Source organism: Lepidochelys kempii, chromosome 7 (assembly GCF_965140285.1).
Source record: "Lepidochelys kempii isolate rLepKem1 chromosome 7, rLepKem1.hap1, whole genome shotgun sequence".
Taxonomy (NCBI): domain Eukaryota; kingdom Metazoa; phylum Chordata; order Testudines; family Cheloniidae; genus Lepidochelys; species Lepidochelys kempii.
The window spans coordinates 758,943-775,694 of record NC_136386.1 but is presented as its reverse complement, the minus strand read 5'-3'; the positions used below and the strand labels follow the sequence as shown (position 1 = coordinate 775,694).

General features: G+C 59.1%; 2 protein-coding genes across 9 annotated transcripts in view; both read right to left on the bottom strand.

Moving 5' to 3' along the window:
• The window catches only part of CPNE9 (copine family member 9), a 44,893-nt gene extending 34,698 nt beyond the window's left edge, over nt 1-10,195 (bottom strand). Inside the window, exons 1-2 of one of the 2 annotated variants that reach the window (XM_073350801.1) lie at nt 9,986-10,195; nt 3,269-3,309 (exon numbers count right to left, since the gene is read on the bottom strand). In XM_073350801.1, the coding sequence (XP_073206902.1) occupies nt 3,269-3,309; nt 9,986-10,062 (118 nt within the window). In that variant the 5' untranslated portion in view covers nt 10,063-10,195. The remainder of the gene's footprint in view (nt 1-3,268; nt 3,310-9,985) is intronic. The other variant, XM_073350800.2, reaches the window with a different exon arrangement.
• Nucleotides 10,196-10,915: 720 nt separating this feature from the next.
• The window catches only part of MTMR14 (myotubularin related protein 14), a 55,347-nt gene continuing 49,510 nt past the window's right edge, over nt 10,916-16,752 (bottom strand). For 6 of the 7 annotated variants that reach the window (XM_073350792.1, XM_073350787.1, XM_073350789.2 and 3 more), the window contains 2 exons: nt 15,690-15,845; nt 10,916-11,273 (listed from right to left, as the gene is read on the bottom strand). In XM_073350792.1, coding sequence (XP_073206893.1) covers nt 11,093-11,273; nt 15,690-15,845 — 337 coding nt within the window. In that variant the 3' untranslated portion in view covers nt 10,916-11,092. The remainder of the gene's footprint in view (nt 11,274-15,689; nt 15,846-16,752) is intronic. The other variant, XM_073350791.2, reaches the window with a different exon arrangement.

Below are 16,752 nucleotides of genomic sequence, written 5' to 3'. Positions count from 1 at the left end.
TCCCACTTCATGTCGGCCCTGCTCCGGTGCTTGTGGGAGAAATGTGGGGTCCGGCACGACTGGGCCTCAGCTTATCACCCCCAGTCCAATGGGCTGGTGGAGAGGTTCAATGGGATGCTAAAGATGATGCTGAAAACCTTTATGAACCAGCACCCGCAGGACTGGGACAAGTACTTACCTCACCTGCTGTTCGCATACAGGGAGGTGCCCCAGGAGTCTACCGGATTTTCTCCTTTCGAACTGTTATATGGCAGGAGGGTGAGGGGCCCCCTGGACCTGATGAGAGACGAGTGGGAGGGGAAGGCCACTCCCGATGGAGAGTCAGTGGTGGAGTATGTCCTGATCTTCCGAGAGAGACGGGCGGAACTCATGGGCCTGGCCAGGGAGAATCTGGCCAGAGCCCAGAGGAAGCAGAAGGTCTGGTATGACCGCACGGCACGGGCCCGTGCCTACGCCACCGGGGATCAGGTGATGGTTCTCATCCCAGTGAGAAAGAACAAACTACAGGCCGCCTGGGAGGGCCCTTTCAAGGTCGTCAAGCAGCTCAATGAGGTAAACTATGTGGAGGAGCTGTCGAACCGGGCGCACCACCGCCGGGTGTACCATGTGAATATGATGAAGCCATATTATGCCAGGGGGAATGTGGTGTTGGCCGTGTGTGGACAGTGGGAAGAGCAGGGAGATGACCCTTTAGTGGATCTATTCCCTGGGACCAGAGCTGGTTCCCCCCTGGAAACAATTCCCCTCTCGGATCAGCTAACCCCTGCCCAGCAAGCTGAGGTCGGGGGGTGCTGCATCCGTACCGACAGCTGTTTTCCAACCAGCCTGGACACACTAATCTAACTGTCCACCGTGTGCAGAGAGGGTCGCACCCGCTGATAAGATGCTCCCCCTTCCAAGTCACAGGGAAAACTGCTCAGGACCTGGAAAGAGAGGTCCAGGACATGCTGGCTTTGGGGGTGATCCAGCTATCGGCCAGCCCTTGGGCCTCGCCGGTGGTGCTGGTCCCCAAAAAGGATGGGTCGGTCCGGTTCTGTGTGGACTATCGGACGCTCAATGCCATCACTGTATGGGATGCCTACCCCATGCCCAGGCCTGATGAGCTCCTAGACAAGCTGGGAGGAGCTCGGTACCTTACCACCATGGACCTTACAAAGGGCTACTGGCAAGTGCCGCTGGATGCAGATGCCCGGCTGAAATCGGCCTTTATCACCCCTCTGGGGCTCTGAGTTCCTGACCCTGCCTTTCGGCCTCAAGGGAGCGCCGGCCACCTTCCAGCGCCTGGTGGACCAGCTACTGAGGGGGATGGAGAGTTTTGCCGTGGCGTATATTGATGACATCTGTGTCTTTAGCCAGACGTGGGAGGACCACGTGTCCCAGGTTAGACAAGTGCTGGACCGACTCCAGGGGGCTGGGCTGACTGTAAAAGCGGAGAAGGCAAGGTGGGGATGGCTGAAGTATCTTACCTGGGCCATCGGGTGGGGAGCGGCCGCCTAAAGCCGGAACCAGCCAAGGTGGAGGTGATCAGAGACTGGCCCGCTCCCCACACCAAAAAGCAGGTCCAAGCCTTTATTGGGATGGCAGGATACTACCGAAGATTTGTGCCCCACTTTAGCGCCATCGCCACCCCCATCACGGAGCTATGCAAGAAGGGGAAGCCAGACAAGGTGGTCTGGACCGAGCAGTGCCAGGAGGCTTTCCGGGCGCTGAAGGAGGCTCTGGTCAGTGGCCCAGTTCTGGCAAACCCAGACTTTGACAAGCCCTTTGTGGTGTTCACCGACGCCTCAGACACGGGACTGGGGGCGGTGTTAATGCAGGAGGATGAAAAGGGGGAGAGACACCCCATCGTGTACCTGAGCGAGAAGTTGCTACCCCGGGAGCAACACTACGTGGCCATCGAGAAGGAGTGCCTGGCCATGGTGTGGGCCCTTAAGAAACTCCAGCCATATCTCTTCGGGCGACACTTCACCGTCTCCACCGACCACTCTCCCCTGACCTGGCTGCACCGGATGAAAGGAGCCAACGCCAAACTCCTGAGATGGAGCCTGCTCCTGCAGGATTACAACATGGACGTGGTCCACGTGAAGGGAAGTGCCAACCTGATAGTGGATGCGCTGTCCCGGAGAGGGGGCCCCGAACTTCCCCAGGTCACTGGTCACAGTGACCCTACTCAGTTCAGTCTCGAAGGGGGGAGAGATGTGATACAGCAGGGAGGGGGGTGGACTGACCTAGGAATGTAGCAGGGGAGTTTCCTGGGACTGTCTGCATTGGTGATGGGATGGCAGGAGGTGACTTTACTGCCTGGGAAGATACCTGAGCCTGTAACCTGAGCTTGGAGGGGGGTTGGGTCCAGGTGACCCCTTCTGCCTGGGAATCTGGACAAAGGCTGGAGGAGGAGCAGGGGAGGAGGCTGAGGGAGTCGGCTGGAGGGGGTTTCAGTTTTTGGAGTGGGCTGGGGAAGAGGAGAGAGCTGCAGAGACGGGGTCTAAGCTCCTTGCCCCCCAGAAGGGCCTGACTAAGGGGTCCTGTTTGTGCCCACAAGCTCTGGTCTGGACTGTGTTCCTGTCGTCTCTAATAAACCTGCTCTTCTACTGGCCAGCCGAGAGTCACGGTGAATCACAGGAAGTGGGGGTGCCGGGCCCTGACTCCCCCTCAGGCCGTGACATCACCACCCACACTGCACATGTGCACACCCCGCACTGCACACACATGCCTTGCACATCACGCTCCATGCACCCACAGACATAGTGCCTCACACTTATACACGTTAACCTTACTCACCCCAACACTGCACGCCCGCCCATCCCCCCTGCACACACTGTGCGTGTCCCTTGTGCAGCACACCAAGCATCCCCCCTGCACGCCCGCCCATCCCCCTGCACACACCGTGCGTGTCCCTTGTGCAGCACACCAAGCATCCCCCCTGCACGCCCGCCCATCCCCCCTGCACACACCGTGCGCTCCATCCCCAGTCTCCGTCTCACAATCAGCGTCTGCCACGAGGCCTAGTGCTCGTCTCCGCTGACGGGCCCCGCCGGGCTGCGCAGCTGCCCGCACCCCCACTCCCTTGCCCCGGACAGGTTTGTCTCGGTCCCGGCTGTGCAGCTTAACGCAATCACACACCCCTGCCACCACGCAGCGCCAGGCACAGCCCGTAGGAACCAGCTGCCCAGGCCTTGCTGCCCCCTCAGGACACGTTGCCCGCCTGCCCTGCCAGGGACTTCGCCCTGAGGCCGGTCCCCTAGCTAGCTCCACTCCCCACACGTACCAGGGTCAGACTTGGAGAAGGTGTCCACGTCCAGCAAGTTCCTGGGGAGACAGACAGATGGACGTGAGCCAGGCAGGAAACTCATCCAGCAATGGGAGAAGTGGGGGAATCGGGCTCTACGAACTACTGCAGAACCTGCAGCCCCCGAGCATTGGGCCCCAGCCCAGCCGCCCTCCCCACTCCCAGGCCAGGCCAGGCCTTCCCTCCCCTCCAGAGCCGCTGGAGTCCATCCGCATCAAACCCACCAGCGAGAACAGGACAGGTCAGTGGAATCTGCACCCAGGAACAGGCAGCCTCTCTGGAGCTCAGACACGGGGTCCCTGGGCTGTGGGGGAGGGCGTTGGGGGCTGGGAGAGGAGGCCAGTGTCTGTGTGTGGTGGGGGACCCACCCCGCCCCTCAGTATAACCTCTCCTGGTTGCCATGGCAGCTTTGCAGTGGCACAAACAGTAACTAAAATTAATACTTCTGTTAACAGCTGGTCCCTGCAGCCCCCACCCTCCTGGACACGTCCACTGGGGAGTCCAGCCCAGCAAGGGGCTGGAGCACCCCTGGGCGGTGTGGGGCAACAGAGGGGACTCAGTGGGGCAGGCAAAATCACAGGCAGCCAGGGGACGGTTACTAGCTGGGGCTGCCCTGACCCTGCAGCCCCAGCGCTGGCTGTTTAGGCTCCTGTACTTGCCCTGGGGTCCTGTCTCTGCTTGTATCTCCTCTTGGGGCCTCTGGGTGAAGCGTCTGCTCTGTGCAGCGTGGGGAGGAAACGCAGCTGTTCCCTGTGCCCGGAGGGCTCCAGGTGTGCCCAGGGGCAGGGAGCCCAGCCCTCAGCTCCCCGTCAGCCACCACCCTCCGAGGCAGCTCTTCAAACAAACAGAATCATCCACACGTTATAAACCATGGCAAGAAACCAGCATGGCTGTGGCCACGGTGCACTCCCAGCAGGGGGCGCTGTGGGGCGGGGCAGGGCACTGGCTGTGGGGTGCGCTGTGGGGGGCAGGGCAGGGGGTGGCTCTGGGGGGCTCCCAGCAGGGGGTGCCATGGGGACGGGGCAGGGTGCTGGCTGGGGGGAAGCTCCCAGCAGGAGGCGCTGTGGGGGGGCAGGGGAAAGCTCTGGGGGGGCTCCCAGCAGGGGGCGCTGTGGGGGCGGGGCAGGGGGCTGGCTGTGGGGGGGGGGTCAGGGGGCTGGCTTGGGGGGAGCTCCCGGCTTCCCCAGCCCCGGGGTTTCATTCTTTCCCAGCAAGCCCACACCAGGCAGCTGCAGAGCCGCAAGGGACCCACGTTACCTGCCACAGCCAACGAACAAGTCCCTTTGGGCTCCCTTTTTTATGCCTTCAACATAAACATAAGGCATCAGAGCTTCACCCCTGGCGGGTGCTGGCCCCCGGGCCGCAGCCCCCAGGCCAGAGCCCGTGGGGATGGGAGGAGTCTAGGACCCACCTGTGTGCAGGGGGCGGGTGCTGGTGCCAGGGGGCTGGAGCGGTTTGATTGCTCAGCCCCTGCGGGCAGCACAACTCGGCCAGACGCAGCTCGCAGGACACAGGCGGCTCTGCTGAGGGATGCTCTCTCCAGCCAGGCCGGGAGTCCTGCGGGCCGCGCTGACTCTGGCTGGGGATTGGGGACTCTACCCGGTAAAAGGCACGAGCAGCTGAGTGGGAACAGCCCCTATGGGTGCAGTGCCAGGGATGCTCCCGGATAGGGTGACCATATCTCCCCAAAAGGAAAACAGGACACTGCACCCCCCCCGCCCCACAGGGCTGGCCTCCCCACTTGCCCAAGCCCTCCTCCTCAAGCGAGGCTGGGGTCTCCGCTCACTCCAGCCCTGGCTGTCCCCCTGCACGGGGTGGGGTCTCCGCTCACTCCAGCCCTGGCTGCCCCCCTGCACAGGGTGGGGTCTCCGCTCACTCCAGCCCTGGCTGCCCCCCTGCACTGGGCTGGGGTCGCAACTCACTCCAGCCCTGGCTGCCCCCTGCACTGGGTTGGGGTTGCTGCTCGGCCCCCCCCATGTTCCTTTGCACCGCACCCCACATTTTTGACAAAAGTGGACATTTGTCCCATTTGCTCTTGCAAACTGATCTAGTCGGCAAGAACAAATGGGACAAACGCCCACTTTTGCCAAAAAAGTTGGGACAGGGCTTAAAAAAGGGACTGTCCTGGCCAAAACGAGACGTATGGTCACTCTACCCCCGGGATCCCTGGGAGGTGCCAAGGCAGAGGGTGCAGAGCAGGGAGAAGCCTTGCACCCACATCCTGGGTCTGGGCCCCGTTGCTGGGCGCTGCACACACAGCGAAGGTCCCTGCCCTGAAGAGCTCCCAACACACAATCCGTGTGCGTAAGAGGAGGAAAGGGGGGATCACGGGGCTACAGGGTTAGCACCAGGCCCAGCTGAGTGACAGGGCCCAGGGACTCCAGGGACATGGGTTTCTGTTGTCAGTCACCAGCTGAGGGGCCATCACTGGCCAGCCTCAGGGCCCTGTTTCTTGTGGGGCTCGCTGCAGGGCGGGGCTTGAGGAGGGCTGTGCAGGTGAGCCCGGGGGGCTGACCCACAGGGACGAGAGCCGGGGCTGGGAAGCAGGTGCTTGGAGAGCAGCAGGGCCGTGCAGGGAGGGGGTGCACTGGTGTGGCTCTGCGAGAAGCAGGCTCCCGCTGGCAGAGCGCGTTCTGGGGGGAGGTAGGGTCGGCAAGCTGAATGGGGTGAGGAAGAAACAGCGTCTCTGGCCCAGACGGTGATCGAACATGACAGGCAGCCCGTTTACTAGCGCACTTGGTGATGGCTGAGCGGCCGTTGCTCCCCGGCACGGGAGTGTCCGCAATGGAGAGATGGGCCGGGGGAGGCAAAGTGAGAAGAAAAGAGACTTAGCAAGGTCTGAGCAGCCTGACTGAGTGAGCGGGTGCCAGGGGCTGCTCCCCCCAACCCCCTGAAACAGCAGCCGCCGCAGCACTTTGGTCATTCCTGGCTGCGCAGAGTTTAACACTGAAAAGCACCAAAGGCTGCCATCAAATCCTCTGAGCTCTTTCCTGTGCCCCATGACACCTGCTCTCACCAGGGATGGGAGACACCCCAGCCCGAGGCTGGTGGCACATTCAGAGCAGGGCTCTGCCCTGCCTGGTTCCAGGCCAGGGTCCCAGGGGGTCTGAGCCCCCCACCCTCCTGGGCCTGCCCAGGAACTCAGCCAGAACAGAGGGTTTCCTCCACTCTTCCCCACCTCTGCTGGGAACACGGCCCAGGCCAGTGGAGCAGGACCCAAGGGTGTTTAACACTCTGCTGGGCAGAGCCACACAAGGGAAAATTGTTCGGCTGGAGAAGGAGCCCTTTTGGCCTGGGTTCCAGCTCACTAGAGACCCTCAGACCAGCTGCCAGCCCCGTGCCAAGCATGGAGGCTGTAAAACACTAAGGGTCCCTGGCCCATCCCAGCACAGACACGCCCAGGCCCCTCCCTGCAACACTTCCAAAATTCTCACTGTTCCTTCATATTTGTTTGCAACAGGGCCTCCAAACGGGCGCGTCCCGGATCAGTCTGAGGATGGATGGGCAGGTGAGGGAAAGGGGAGTTCTGCACAAGTCACCTGGATTTGCCAGGAGCAGCTGGGTCTGTCAGAGGGAGGTGGCAAAGGACGAAGAGGGACCAACCAGATGAGCTCAGGTCACACCCTACACAGGAGGTCATGAGGAAGGAGACACAGAAGCGACAGCTCCAAGGATTGTTACCTGGCCTCCTTCCCGCTCCCCATCCTCAATCCCTATAGGTCTGACATGTCCATGCACATGGCAGTGAAAGAGCAGACATTTGAGAGCAGGCTTCAAGCTATGGCCACAGAGATGCTGGAGCTGTGGGGGCGGGGTGCTGCCTGACCCCTTGGCTTGAAGGGGTTTCCATCATATCCAGGTTTTGCAGTTTGGTTCAATGGCTCTCAGCCCCCCGTACAAACTGTTCCAGCACCCCACATGGCCATGCAGAGAAGAAAGGGCCCAAAGCCTTTGGAAGCTGGGGCCAGGCCCAGCAGATCCGTTTCCTTAGGGAGGTGATCTGGTGAGGACCGGGAAAAGCTGAGAAGCTTGGGCGACAGCCTTGTGCTCGGTGCGGAGCGGAGCTCTCTTGATCCAGAGAGCTGCCCTGGCTGACCAGAGGCAACAACTGCTGACCTCAGAACAGCTGTAAAGAGCAGACACGCCCCCCTTGGGGAGAGGATGCCATTTCTGCATCTCGCCCCCCCAAAGCACAGGGCGATGTGAGAGATCCATCCCATGCCCCCCGCCTCCAGGGGCGAAAGCTTCCTCGCTGCCCTTCGAGATCAGAGAGTTAGTCCCTGCTCCCGCGGGTCTCCGTCTGCTCCGAGCCGTCAAGACCTGGCTCTGCGGCTGCTGGAGGCAGAGGAGCAGGCAGCCTCGCCAGCAGCCAGCAGCAAACCCACTTTCCCAGCTGGCAGAGGCGCTTCTCCCCGTCCACGCACCGAAGGCTGCAGCAGCCAGGCACCAGCACCCCTGCAGGCCTGCTCCTAACCAGAGCCTCGAGGGGTCGCAATTGTTCAGTTCATTTCCCTGTTTTGGGGCTTCCCCTCGCACCAGTCACGCTGGGATCCCAGGGGTGCACACAGGCACAGTAACCCCTCAGCTTCCCCTGGCGAGGAGCTGGGCAGACGGTGCCGCTTCCCAGCCCCCTCGTACCTTGGCCCTGCCTCACCAAAGCCCTCGTGAGCACACGGTGCTGTCAGACAGACCCAGCTGAAAACCAGCGACGAACATGAACAGGAGCCAGAGCTCGGGCATCTGGCCCCTGCACAGAGCGGGCGTGTTCCCCAGGACACCCGACGGCTCTGCCCGTGCAAAGGGGTGTGTCCGGCAGCCAACTCTGCCTCTCTTTGGAGCCAGACAGCCCTGAAAGCGCCTTCTGTCCCATGCAAACCCTGGGCTGGGGTCAGAACCAGGGGTGCTCTGGAGACGTGGCGGGAACGTGAGCAAACACTGCCCATGGAGCCATGTGCAGCCAGGGACACCGCCCGCTCTTCCGCACGGACCTTCCCCCAGCTCATTCCCAGGAGACAGCACGGGGGCCAGGCCCGCCGACAGCAATTCCGGAGCCCAGGGCAGAACAGTCAAGGGGCCCCCAGCCTGCACGGACGTGCTTAGCCTGGCATTTGGGTGGTGCTGCACCTGCGCTGGCTGGTGCCCAGCGAGCTGCCAGCTGCACTGCTGGGCGCACTCTTCTGGCACGGCCAGGGCTTCCACCTGCCCGCCCAGCCGCCTTCGCTGCCCTGGTACCACCCCACAGGCGCCTAGGAACCTGCGGCCTGCCCGGGGCTCTGGGGCAGCCTGCCACAGACCCACTGGGTGGGAATCCCAAGCTGCAAGCTAGGGAGCCACTGGGAAGAACCTCAGCTGTCGTCTTTGCCTGGGCCTGAGTCTACGGAGACCTGCCAGAGGAGGGGCGCTGGGTGAGAGCGAGCGAGTCGGGGGGGGGGGAGCGCTGAGTGAGAGCGAGCAGGGGAGAGGCACTGGGTGAGAGCGAGTGATGGGGGGGCGTACGGGGCATGGGCCAGCCCTATCCTGGGCAGGTCAGGCTCTTCCCCGAGCAGGACCAGAGGGAACAGTCTCTTATGCAGCTCTTGCACCATGGTCCTGCCGACAAAGTCTCACTGAGCAGGGCTGAGGGCTTAGGGTGTCGCTCACACCAGCAAACAGCACGAAAGCTGCATTTCCATTGGGGGGTTAAGAGGAAATAATCACTGAAGAGCAAGTTTGCTGCATGTTCGCTCAAACACACTATCCCCTGCACACACACCAGGCACACACGCTCACATACACCCACTCTATGCACACATAGTAGACATGCATATGTGCTCACATGCACACACAGCAGGCATACATGCATGCATTGCACACTCACACGCTCCCCATGTGCACTGGGTGGCTGGGCATTACATGCTCACATGCCATCACACACACATACATGATGAATATGCTTTGCACGCTCATATGCTGTTGCAGTGAACACATGACGGACATGTGTTGCATGCTCACATGCCTTGCCATGCACGCACACACAATGGGCATGTGTTGCACACTCACATGCTGCCTGCCACACACACAATGGCAATGCATTGCACGCTTACATGCTGTCTCCCCCACATACGTTGACCATGCTTTGTATGTTCAAACACTGTCACACACACAATTGACATGCGTTGCATGCTCACATGCTGTCCCCACACACATACGATGGACATGTGTTGCACACTCACACTCTGTCCCCCACACACATGATGGGAATGTGTTGCACGCTCACACGCTGTCCCACGCTCACATGACTGGACATGAGTTGCATGCTCAGACATTGTCCCACACACACACGATGGGCATGCGTTGCACACTCAGATGCTGCCCCCCCACATGATGGACATGCGTCGCACGCTCACACACTATCCCCCGCACACAGTGGACACACTCACACATGGTCTCCCACACACACGATGGGCATGCGTTGCACAATCAGACACCGTCCCCCCACAATGGACATGCGTTGCACGCTCACACACTATCCCCCACACACAACGGGCATGCGTTGCACGCTCACGGACAGTCTCTCTGGCCAAGGAGCCCGCTCCAAGCTGCCCGCCCCGCGCCCCTTCCCCGACGGACCCGCGCTGTGCCGAGGAGGGAAGGTGTGGCTCGGCCCCGGCTGCCGGAGGCTCCCGCCCGCGCCCGGCGCTGCCCGCGGCCCCGCACCTGCAGGAGACGGTGAGCTCCAGCTTGGTGGCCGGGACGCTGGCGGGCGCCGGCTCCAGGGCTCCCGGAGACGCCATCCCCGCTGCCGGCTCGCTGCGCTCCGGGCGCGCCACGCTAAGGCAGGCGCGGGGCGGGCTCCACGGGCGGGGAAGCGGCGGCGGCCCCGGGCAGGTCCGTGCGCCGAGCCGGAGCCTCCCGCGGGCGCCCTGCCTCCGCCCCCGCCTGCGTCCGTTCCGCTCGCCCGGCGCAGCGCGTCTGGCCGCGGCCCCCTCCCCGCCCGGCGCAGGGACCGGCCCCGGGGAGTCCGCCGCGCTCCGCAGCGCCCGCGCCTAGGGAAAGCTCCACCGAGGCGCCCCCCGGGGACCCCACCCCGACCCCAGGCGGCCCAGAACCGGCCCCGGGCAGGGCTGCCCACTAACATCCCCGCACCGGGCACAGGCAGCTCCGGCGTCGGCCGCTGGTGGGGGGGCAAAGGGCCGGGCCCCCGCACCGGGCACGAGGGGAGGGGCAGGCCCAGGCCTTGGCTGCTGGGGAAGCCGGGGGTAGGAGCAGAACCCCAGCACTCCTGGCGGGACGGAGGGGCAGCCAGGCCCAAGGGCAGTGAGAGGTGGTGCACGGGACGCACCCCATGGCCCCACCGTGCCAGCCAGATCGAGCCAGGGGCTACTTACCCCCCACCCCTATTTGCAGCCCTGCCCACGTCCATATGCTCCATGGCACACAGCCCCACTGCCAGGATCCGGCCTGAGCTCAGCCTAGTGGCCAAGATAGCCTAAGCAGACTCAGGCAAAGATCATCTGCCAGCCAGGCACCAGGCTCAGGTCCCACTCAGACAACATGGGATGCTAAGCAAACAGAAGCACCCAGCCCCCAAGGCCCCCCCTCTCCCCGACTGCTGCCACGGCCTAAAACCAGAGGCAGGGCAAAGGCAGGGGTGCAGATGCCTTTACTGAAAAGGGCTGTCACAACCAGTCAGGGCTGGCCGGGGGCAGAGCCCCTGGTGCAGGCGGCAGGACAGGCCCAAGGGGCAGCTCTGCCCCTTGCATGTCTTTCAGGTTCCTTCTGCTGCTGGACACACCTAGGAGCCAGTCCAAGTGTACAACATGTTCAGAGGGTGCTACTGCTTCCTCTCAGTCCAACGCCCCGTGCAAACTGCTCCAGCAGGCCCCCAAGGGCTCCGGCGGGGCTGGATGGCACAGCCTTCAGGCCAATGGTGCTGCTGTAGGTGGCTAGGAAAGCAGAGCGCACTTCCTCCAGCCGGGACTCTCGGCCTGCCACTGGCACCAGCCTGCAAGACAGAAGGGGGAGGGGTCAGCAGCAGCCTTCCCTGGAGCTAGCTAGCTAGCCCCAGCCGTACCCCACCATGGGTACACATCAGCCCTTCCCCCAGCAAGGCAGGAACCCCACAGCCCCCGACCGAGTCTGGCTGCAACCTGCCAGCTAACACCACACAGCTCCAAGCCAGGGAGTTAGCAGCAGAATAGTTCTCCGGGGTAGAACCTGTTACTAACCAGTCCCTGGCAGCTGGTGCTAGAGTAGGGGATCCGGGCTGGTGTCCTGGCCCCATGCCAGCCTCGTCTCAAGGTTCCAAGCCCCAGCTCTCCAGCACCTGGGCCACAGTGCTGCATTCTCCCCCCTATGAAGGCAGCAGAACCAGCCCTTCTCTCTGCTTCCCTCCCCCACCCAACCCCCCTCCATCACATCCCTCGTTTTTACAACAGTCCCAGACCTCCCAGCAGACAGTATCACAAACTGTCTCCCTTGGTCCACGCTGGCCTCAGCGGTTGGGCCTGCAGCTCCCGGCCTCTGGCAGAACCTGGGTGTAGCTCCAAGTCTCACCCAGCTACATTTTGTCCCTTGCCAATACCTCACTTTTTGCTCCTCCTGCCCGCATCTGCAAGGCCCGGAGGAGCAGTTTCTGAGGAAAATGGTACACTTCATTTCTGAGTTCACAGGTCAGATTTGACCCTGGATGCTGGCCAAATTCCAGCCTAAGTGGGTCCCGCACGCAGTTTAAGTGGATACTACTAAGCTTCACTTCCTCTGCAGTGAGTTGCAGTTGGGTGCATTGGGATCCTTCTGGACTGACGATTACAGTGATAGCATTTAGTGATCTTTGGGTATTTCCCACTTCTTCTGCCCCTCTCACCTCCCGTCCTCGTACAGCCAGCTCTGAGCACGGGATAAGCTAGGTTGGATTTTGGGAGGTGGGTGAGGGGGTGAAATCCCCGAGGGTTCCAGCCACAATCACTAGAGTGAAGAGATTTTTCACATCTGTTCCACTGCAAGCCTGCGCTGTGTCTGCGTCACTCTCCTAGAGCAGGGCCTGGTTCCCCTGGGACCTGCTCTCCTCTCCAGCTGCTCTAGGTACAGTTTCAGGTCGGGGGCAGAGAGAGAAGATAACAGGATATTCCCGATGAGAATGATTACAGTTCAAAGGCAGCTGTTCTAGGGTTTAGGATTGAAGCAGTTCTTGCTGTGTCTCCACCAATGGAGCCGTGGTTCCCGGAGAGAATAAGACATTCTGCAAAGGTTATGCCAAGGGCAGAGCACAAACCTTCCTCTAGAGACTTCCCTTGATTCTTGCTAGCGCCTGGCTGGATCTCCCCTGGCACAGTTAGTGAGTGGAAGTGTTAACCACCCCCAGCCAACAGCATTCGTCCGGAAACAGCAGCAAGAGGGGAGATCTGGTGGGAGGCTTAAAAACACCAAGTGATACTGAGGCAGCCAACTACGCTGCTAGTTACTTTCCTAAAAGCCAAGCAGGAGGGCATGCTGGAAGGCAACACACTTAACAGATACAGAGGAAATACTTTAGCCTGTAGAACTCTGTGGCACAGGATATTAAGGCAACTTCTTAAAATTAAAAAAAAAAGAATTACATATTTATATGACAAAAGTCTCCTAGTGTTCAGATAATCAGACTGTCTCATGCAGCACAGAAACAAGGGCACATCTTTGGTTGTGCATCTAGACTGGTCGTGTATTTACCTCCCAACTGTCAGCTGCTTACCTGCGCAGCTTTACTGACTGCTTCATATTTAGATTCCCCGTTTATTTCTGAAGGAAAAATAGGTGGTCTGGTTTCCTTCAACAGAGAGGTCAACTAATGCTTGTTAGTGCTGTAGACTAAGTCATGTACACAGCCACTGATGAGCAGTCAAAGAGCTGAGGCAGGCTTTCAGCCAGGCCCCCAGGTTTGTCACTGTATAGAGGGTAGACTTGGATACTGCGGAGATGTTAAAGCTTCACGGGAAGTTTAAACCCCAGCTAAGGGGGCAAGAGGATGCAGGGCCTGAGACAAGACTATGTCCAGGCCAAAACTCCAAACTGGAGACTTTGTGGTAGAGGCCCACAACAGAGTCTGAGTAACGACTCTTTGGAAAATGTCCTGTCAGCAGAGAGCAAGCCTGCGAAAGCTCAGCCATCAGGTGCAAGCTCCATACCCAGAGGGAATTAAAATGGAAACTCGTTTGTATCCTGAACTAAGAGACAGCTGCAACTGTTCCCAACAAAAAGAAAAGGAGTACTTGTGGCACCTTAGAGACTAACCAATTTATTTGAGCATGAGCTTTCGTGAGCTACAGCTCACGATGAAGTGAGCTGTAGCTCACGAAAGCTTATGCTCAAATAAATTGGTTAGTCTCTAAGGTGCCACAAGTACTCCTTTTCTTTTTGCGAATACAGACTAACACGGCTGTTACTCTGTTCCCAACAAAGGCTGCTACTCAGCAGAGAAGGTAAGGACCTGAACCCCAGATCAGGTTTGGAGAAGTCACCTGGATTACCCCACTTGACCCAGAGGCAGACCATTCCAGATGGCCAGTCTAGCCCCACCAGGTGGAGGTTAAGTAGGTTACGGGTCTGAAAGCCATGGAAACCCAAGGCAGCTGGACATCAGGGCCACGGTTTCAGTTGTGAGTTTTTTGGGGGTAGCGGTGGTTAATCAATTATACAAATCTGAGGAAATAAGCAATTCTCCCTTGTCCATTGCCCTTGGCCTGGCTGGGCCCAGAAGTTACACTCTGAGCACTTCACATGCTCCAGATTCCAGGTGCAGACCTGTCCACTGCAGCAGAGGGACGCTGCCAGGACCCACAAGTCACACTGAAATCCCAAACCAGAGGCAACACTTCCAGGAGATTGAGCTGTCTTGAGGCCAGACCCACCTAGGACTTAATGTGGGACTGCAGCTGAGGCTCACTCTGCTTAGTGCTACCCGTTCCCAGACACTGCAGCTACCCTAGCCCGGGGGGGGGGGGGGGAGGGAGGGGACGACTCACCAAAGGACAGACATGAATTAAGCTGTACATTCAAATGGTCATTCATTGACACTAGGTCTTTCAAGATTTCTCCTCCCACCCCTTCCTGCCTGTCAATCACATCTCAGAGCCACATAGAGTGCTCCTCGCAAAAGAGGACTGTCACCACCTTGTGTGGTTGAAGATGCCTTTCTGAGGTCGTGCCCAGCATCCCTCCCAGGGTTTCTGGCTGTTAGTTTAGGGTTTGCGGCAGTGCAGGAAGGTACAGAAGCTGCTGCTGTGGTTCTGGCCTGCAGGACAATAGATGGTCACATTTCATCAAACAGGGCTGGTCGCACGGAGAGTTTGTCTCAAAAGAAACGTGTTTTCCAACCCTCCACCTCCCCCCATTTTAGGAGGCGTTAAAAGGGTGCTAGGAGAGAGCAGCGCAGATGTCTGCAGAACGAGAGCAGTAAAGATTAGCTGACAGTTCAGTGCACACACTGCATCCGCCACTGTGCAGTCACTGGATTGACAGTTCAGAGGGAGAGACAGCAGCTGACATTTTTTAGTTGCAATTAAAATGCATTTCATGTCTTTGAAGGTCCCTCACAAATAACTTGCTGTCTGTGGGGCAAAGCATTTGCTTCGCCTCAGTTCTATGAAGCGAATGTCAGGTGTTTATCTGGCACTGTGGCTTGCCCTGAACCATGCTCCGATATGGCATGAGCAAGTGGACAGCTGTAAGTCAAGCAGAGGGTGGAGGGAAGGAAGGAAGGAAGGGGAAAAAAAGCAGCAGCTCAAATGTTTTGGAGGGTCTGGAATCCTTGAGTGCAGGGACTGGACTAGATGACCTCTCAAGGTCCCTTCCAGTTCTAGGATTCTAAAACGTGGTAGAGATAAAGGGTCTCTCTACACAGCAAAGAAAAACCCACGGCTGGCCTGTGCCAGCCGACTCAGGCTGTTTCAGTGCTGTGTCGATTTCCAGGCTCGGGCTGGAGTCCAGAAATCCACATAGCAGTGAAACAGCCCTGTGAGTCCAAGCCAGCTGGGTACTTCCTTGCTGGGTGGACATACCCAGAGAGGCTATGTGGGATCCAGGGAAAGAAACAGGCCTGACTCATTCCTCCCATTCCCTCTCAGTGTTATATGGCAGAACTGCAACCTCTCTCCCAACTTGTGCCCAAACAGTGCAATGACTCCAATGAAGAGCCCAGGATTCCTTTCCCTGCCTCAAGGCTGGGCACAGTTCACGTAACACTAAGCAAGCCTGGTGGTGCGTATGCCGTGGCTTAACTCAGAGTGCTCTGTGGCAGAATGCACTTCTGATAAGCGTTAAGGCAGGGGAGACTTCAGTAGCCCAAACGATTCTTGAGGCTAATGCAGCTCTCTGGCTTGTCCCAGTTTCATAGCCAGTCAACTGTTATGCACAGGGAGCCATCCTCTGTGCTCAGCACACTTACAGGCCACTGTTAGGGAGCTCATCCGGGAAGCTGCCAGGGAGAGCGGCGTCTGTGCTCAGGATTGCATGCTCCTGAATACTGCCACACCCTGTTACCATCTGCCAGCTGCCAAAGTCTGTAGAAACGGAGGATCCAGGCAGGGAGTGGTCCACTGATCTGGGTCAGAAAGAGAGAGGGGACATGGGGCAGTCAGTGAAGTCATGCAATCATAGGCTTTTCTGCTCAACTCTTGTGCCAGTGGGCACGGTGGGGTTGACTGCCAACATTTGTGCCAGCACGTTCTGATGCTGGATGTGAGGGTGCGATGACAAGTGATTCTGGCACATAGCACAAGGCAAACCTTCCTTCCAAAAGCAAAAGGAGAAGCCAAGCTGGTTGTGACCGAGAAAGCAGTAGATTCATTTGTGAGCTGGTAGAGCAAAGCTAGCAAGGAACAGAGGATCATGCAAGAACCGGGAAACCCACCAGCAAGATGCAACAGCACGTCCTGACCCCAGAACCAGAAAAATGGACACTGCCCCACAAAGGGCATCCCTCCACAGCCCACTTCTGCTGTTAACACATCCAAATGCAACTGCGGGGACTTCGAGAATACAAATGTGGCTTGTCTGGTGCCTTCATATACTGGAGACTGTTTGGGAAAGTCCTCGAGAGCCCTGCTTCTGCAGTCAGTGGAATGCGAGTCCCTGAGGGAACACACCTGATCTTGGGGGAAAAGGTAGAGCAGCCACACCAGTGCCCAGCGAGCCCAGAACTGAAGACCTATGAAGATGCTTTTCATTCACTCATCAGGAGCAGTATGCTGCAGGAGCAGGCAGTTAGGCAAAAGGCCCCAAGGACAGGAAAAGGAGCCCAGGAAAGAGGATGTACTCAATGCATGCAGCCTCCTACCAGAAAGGGAAACATGAGTGAACTGGAGGAGTTCCTCTGACAATCTCCACAAGCAGACGCCCGGGAGTGCCTAAGGTCATTGGGCCCTGCAACATGGCAGTGTAGACACATGGCCCACGACACAGAGTTCTCAGCAACCTGGAAGGTGGTTCCGAGTTTGACAGCATGATTG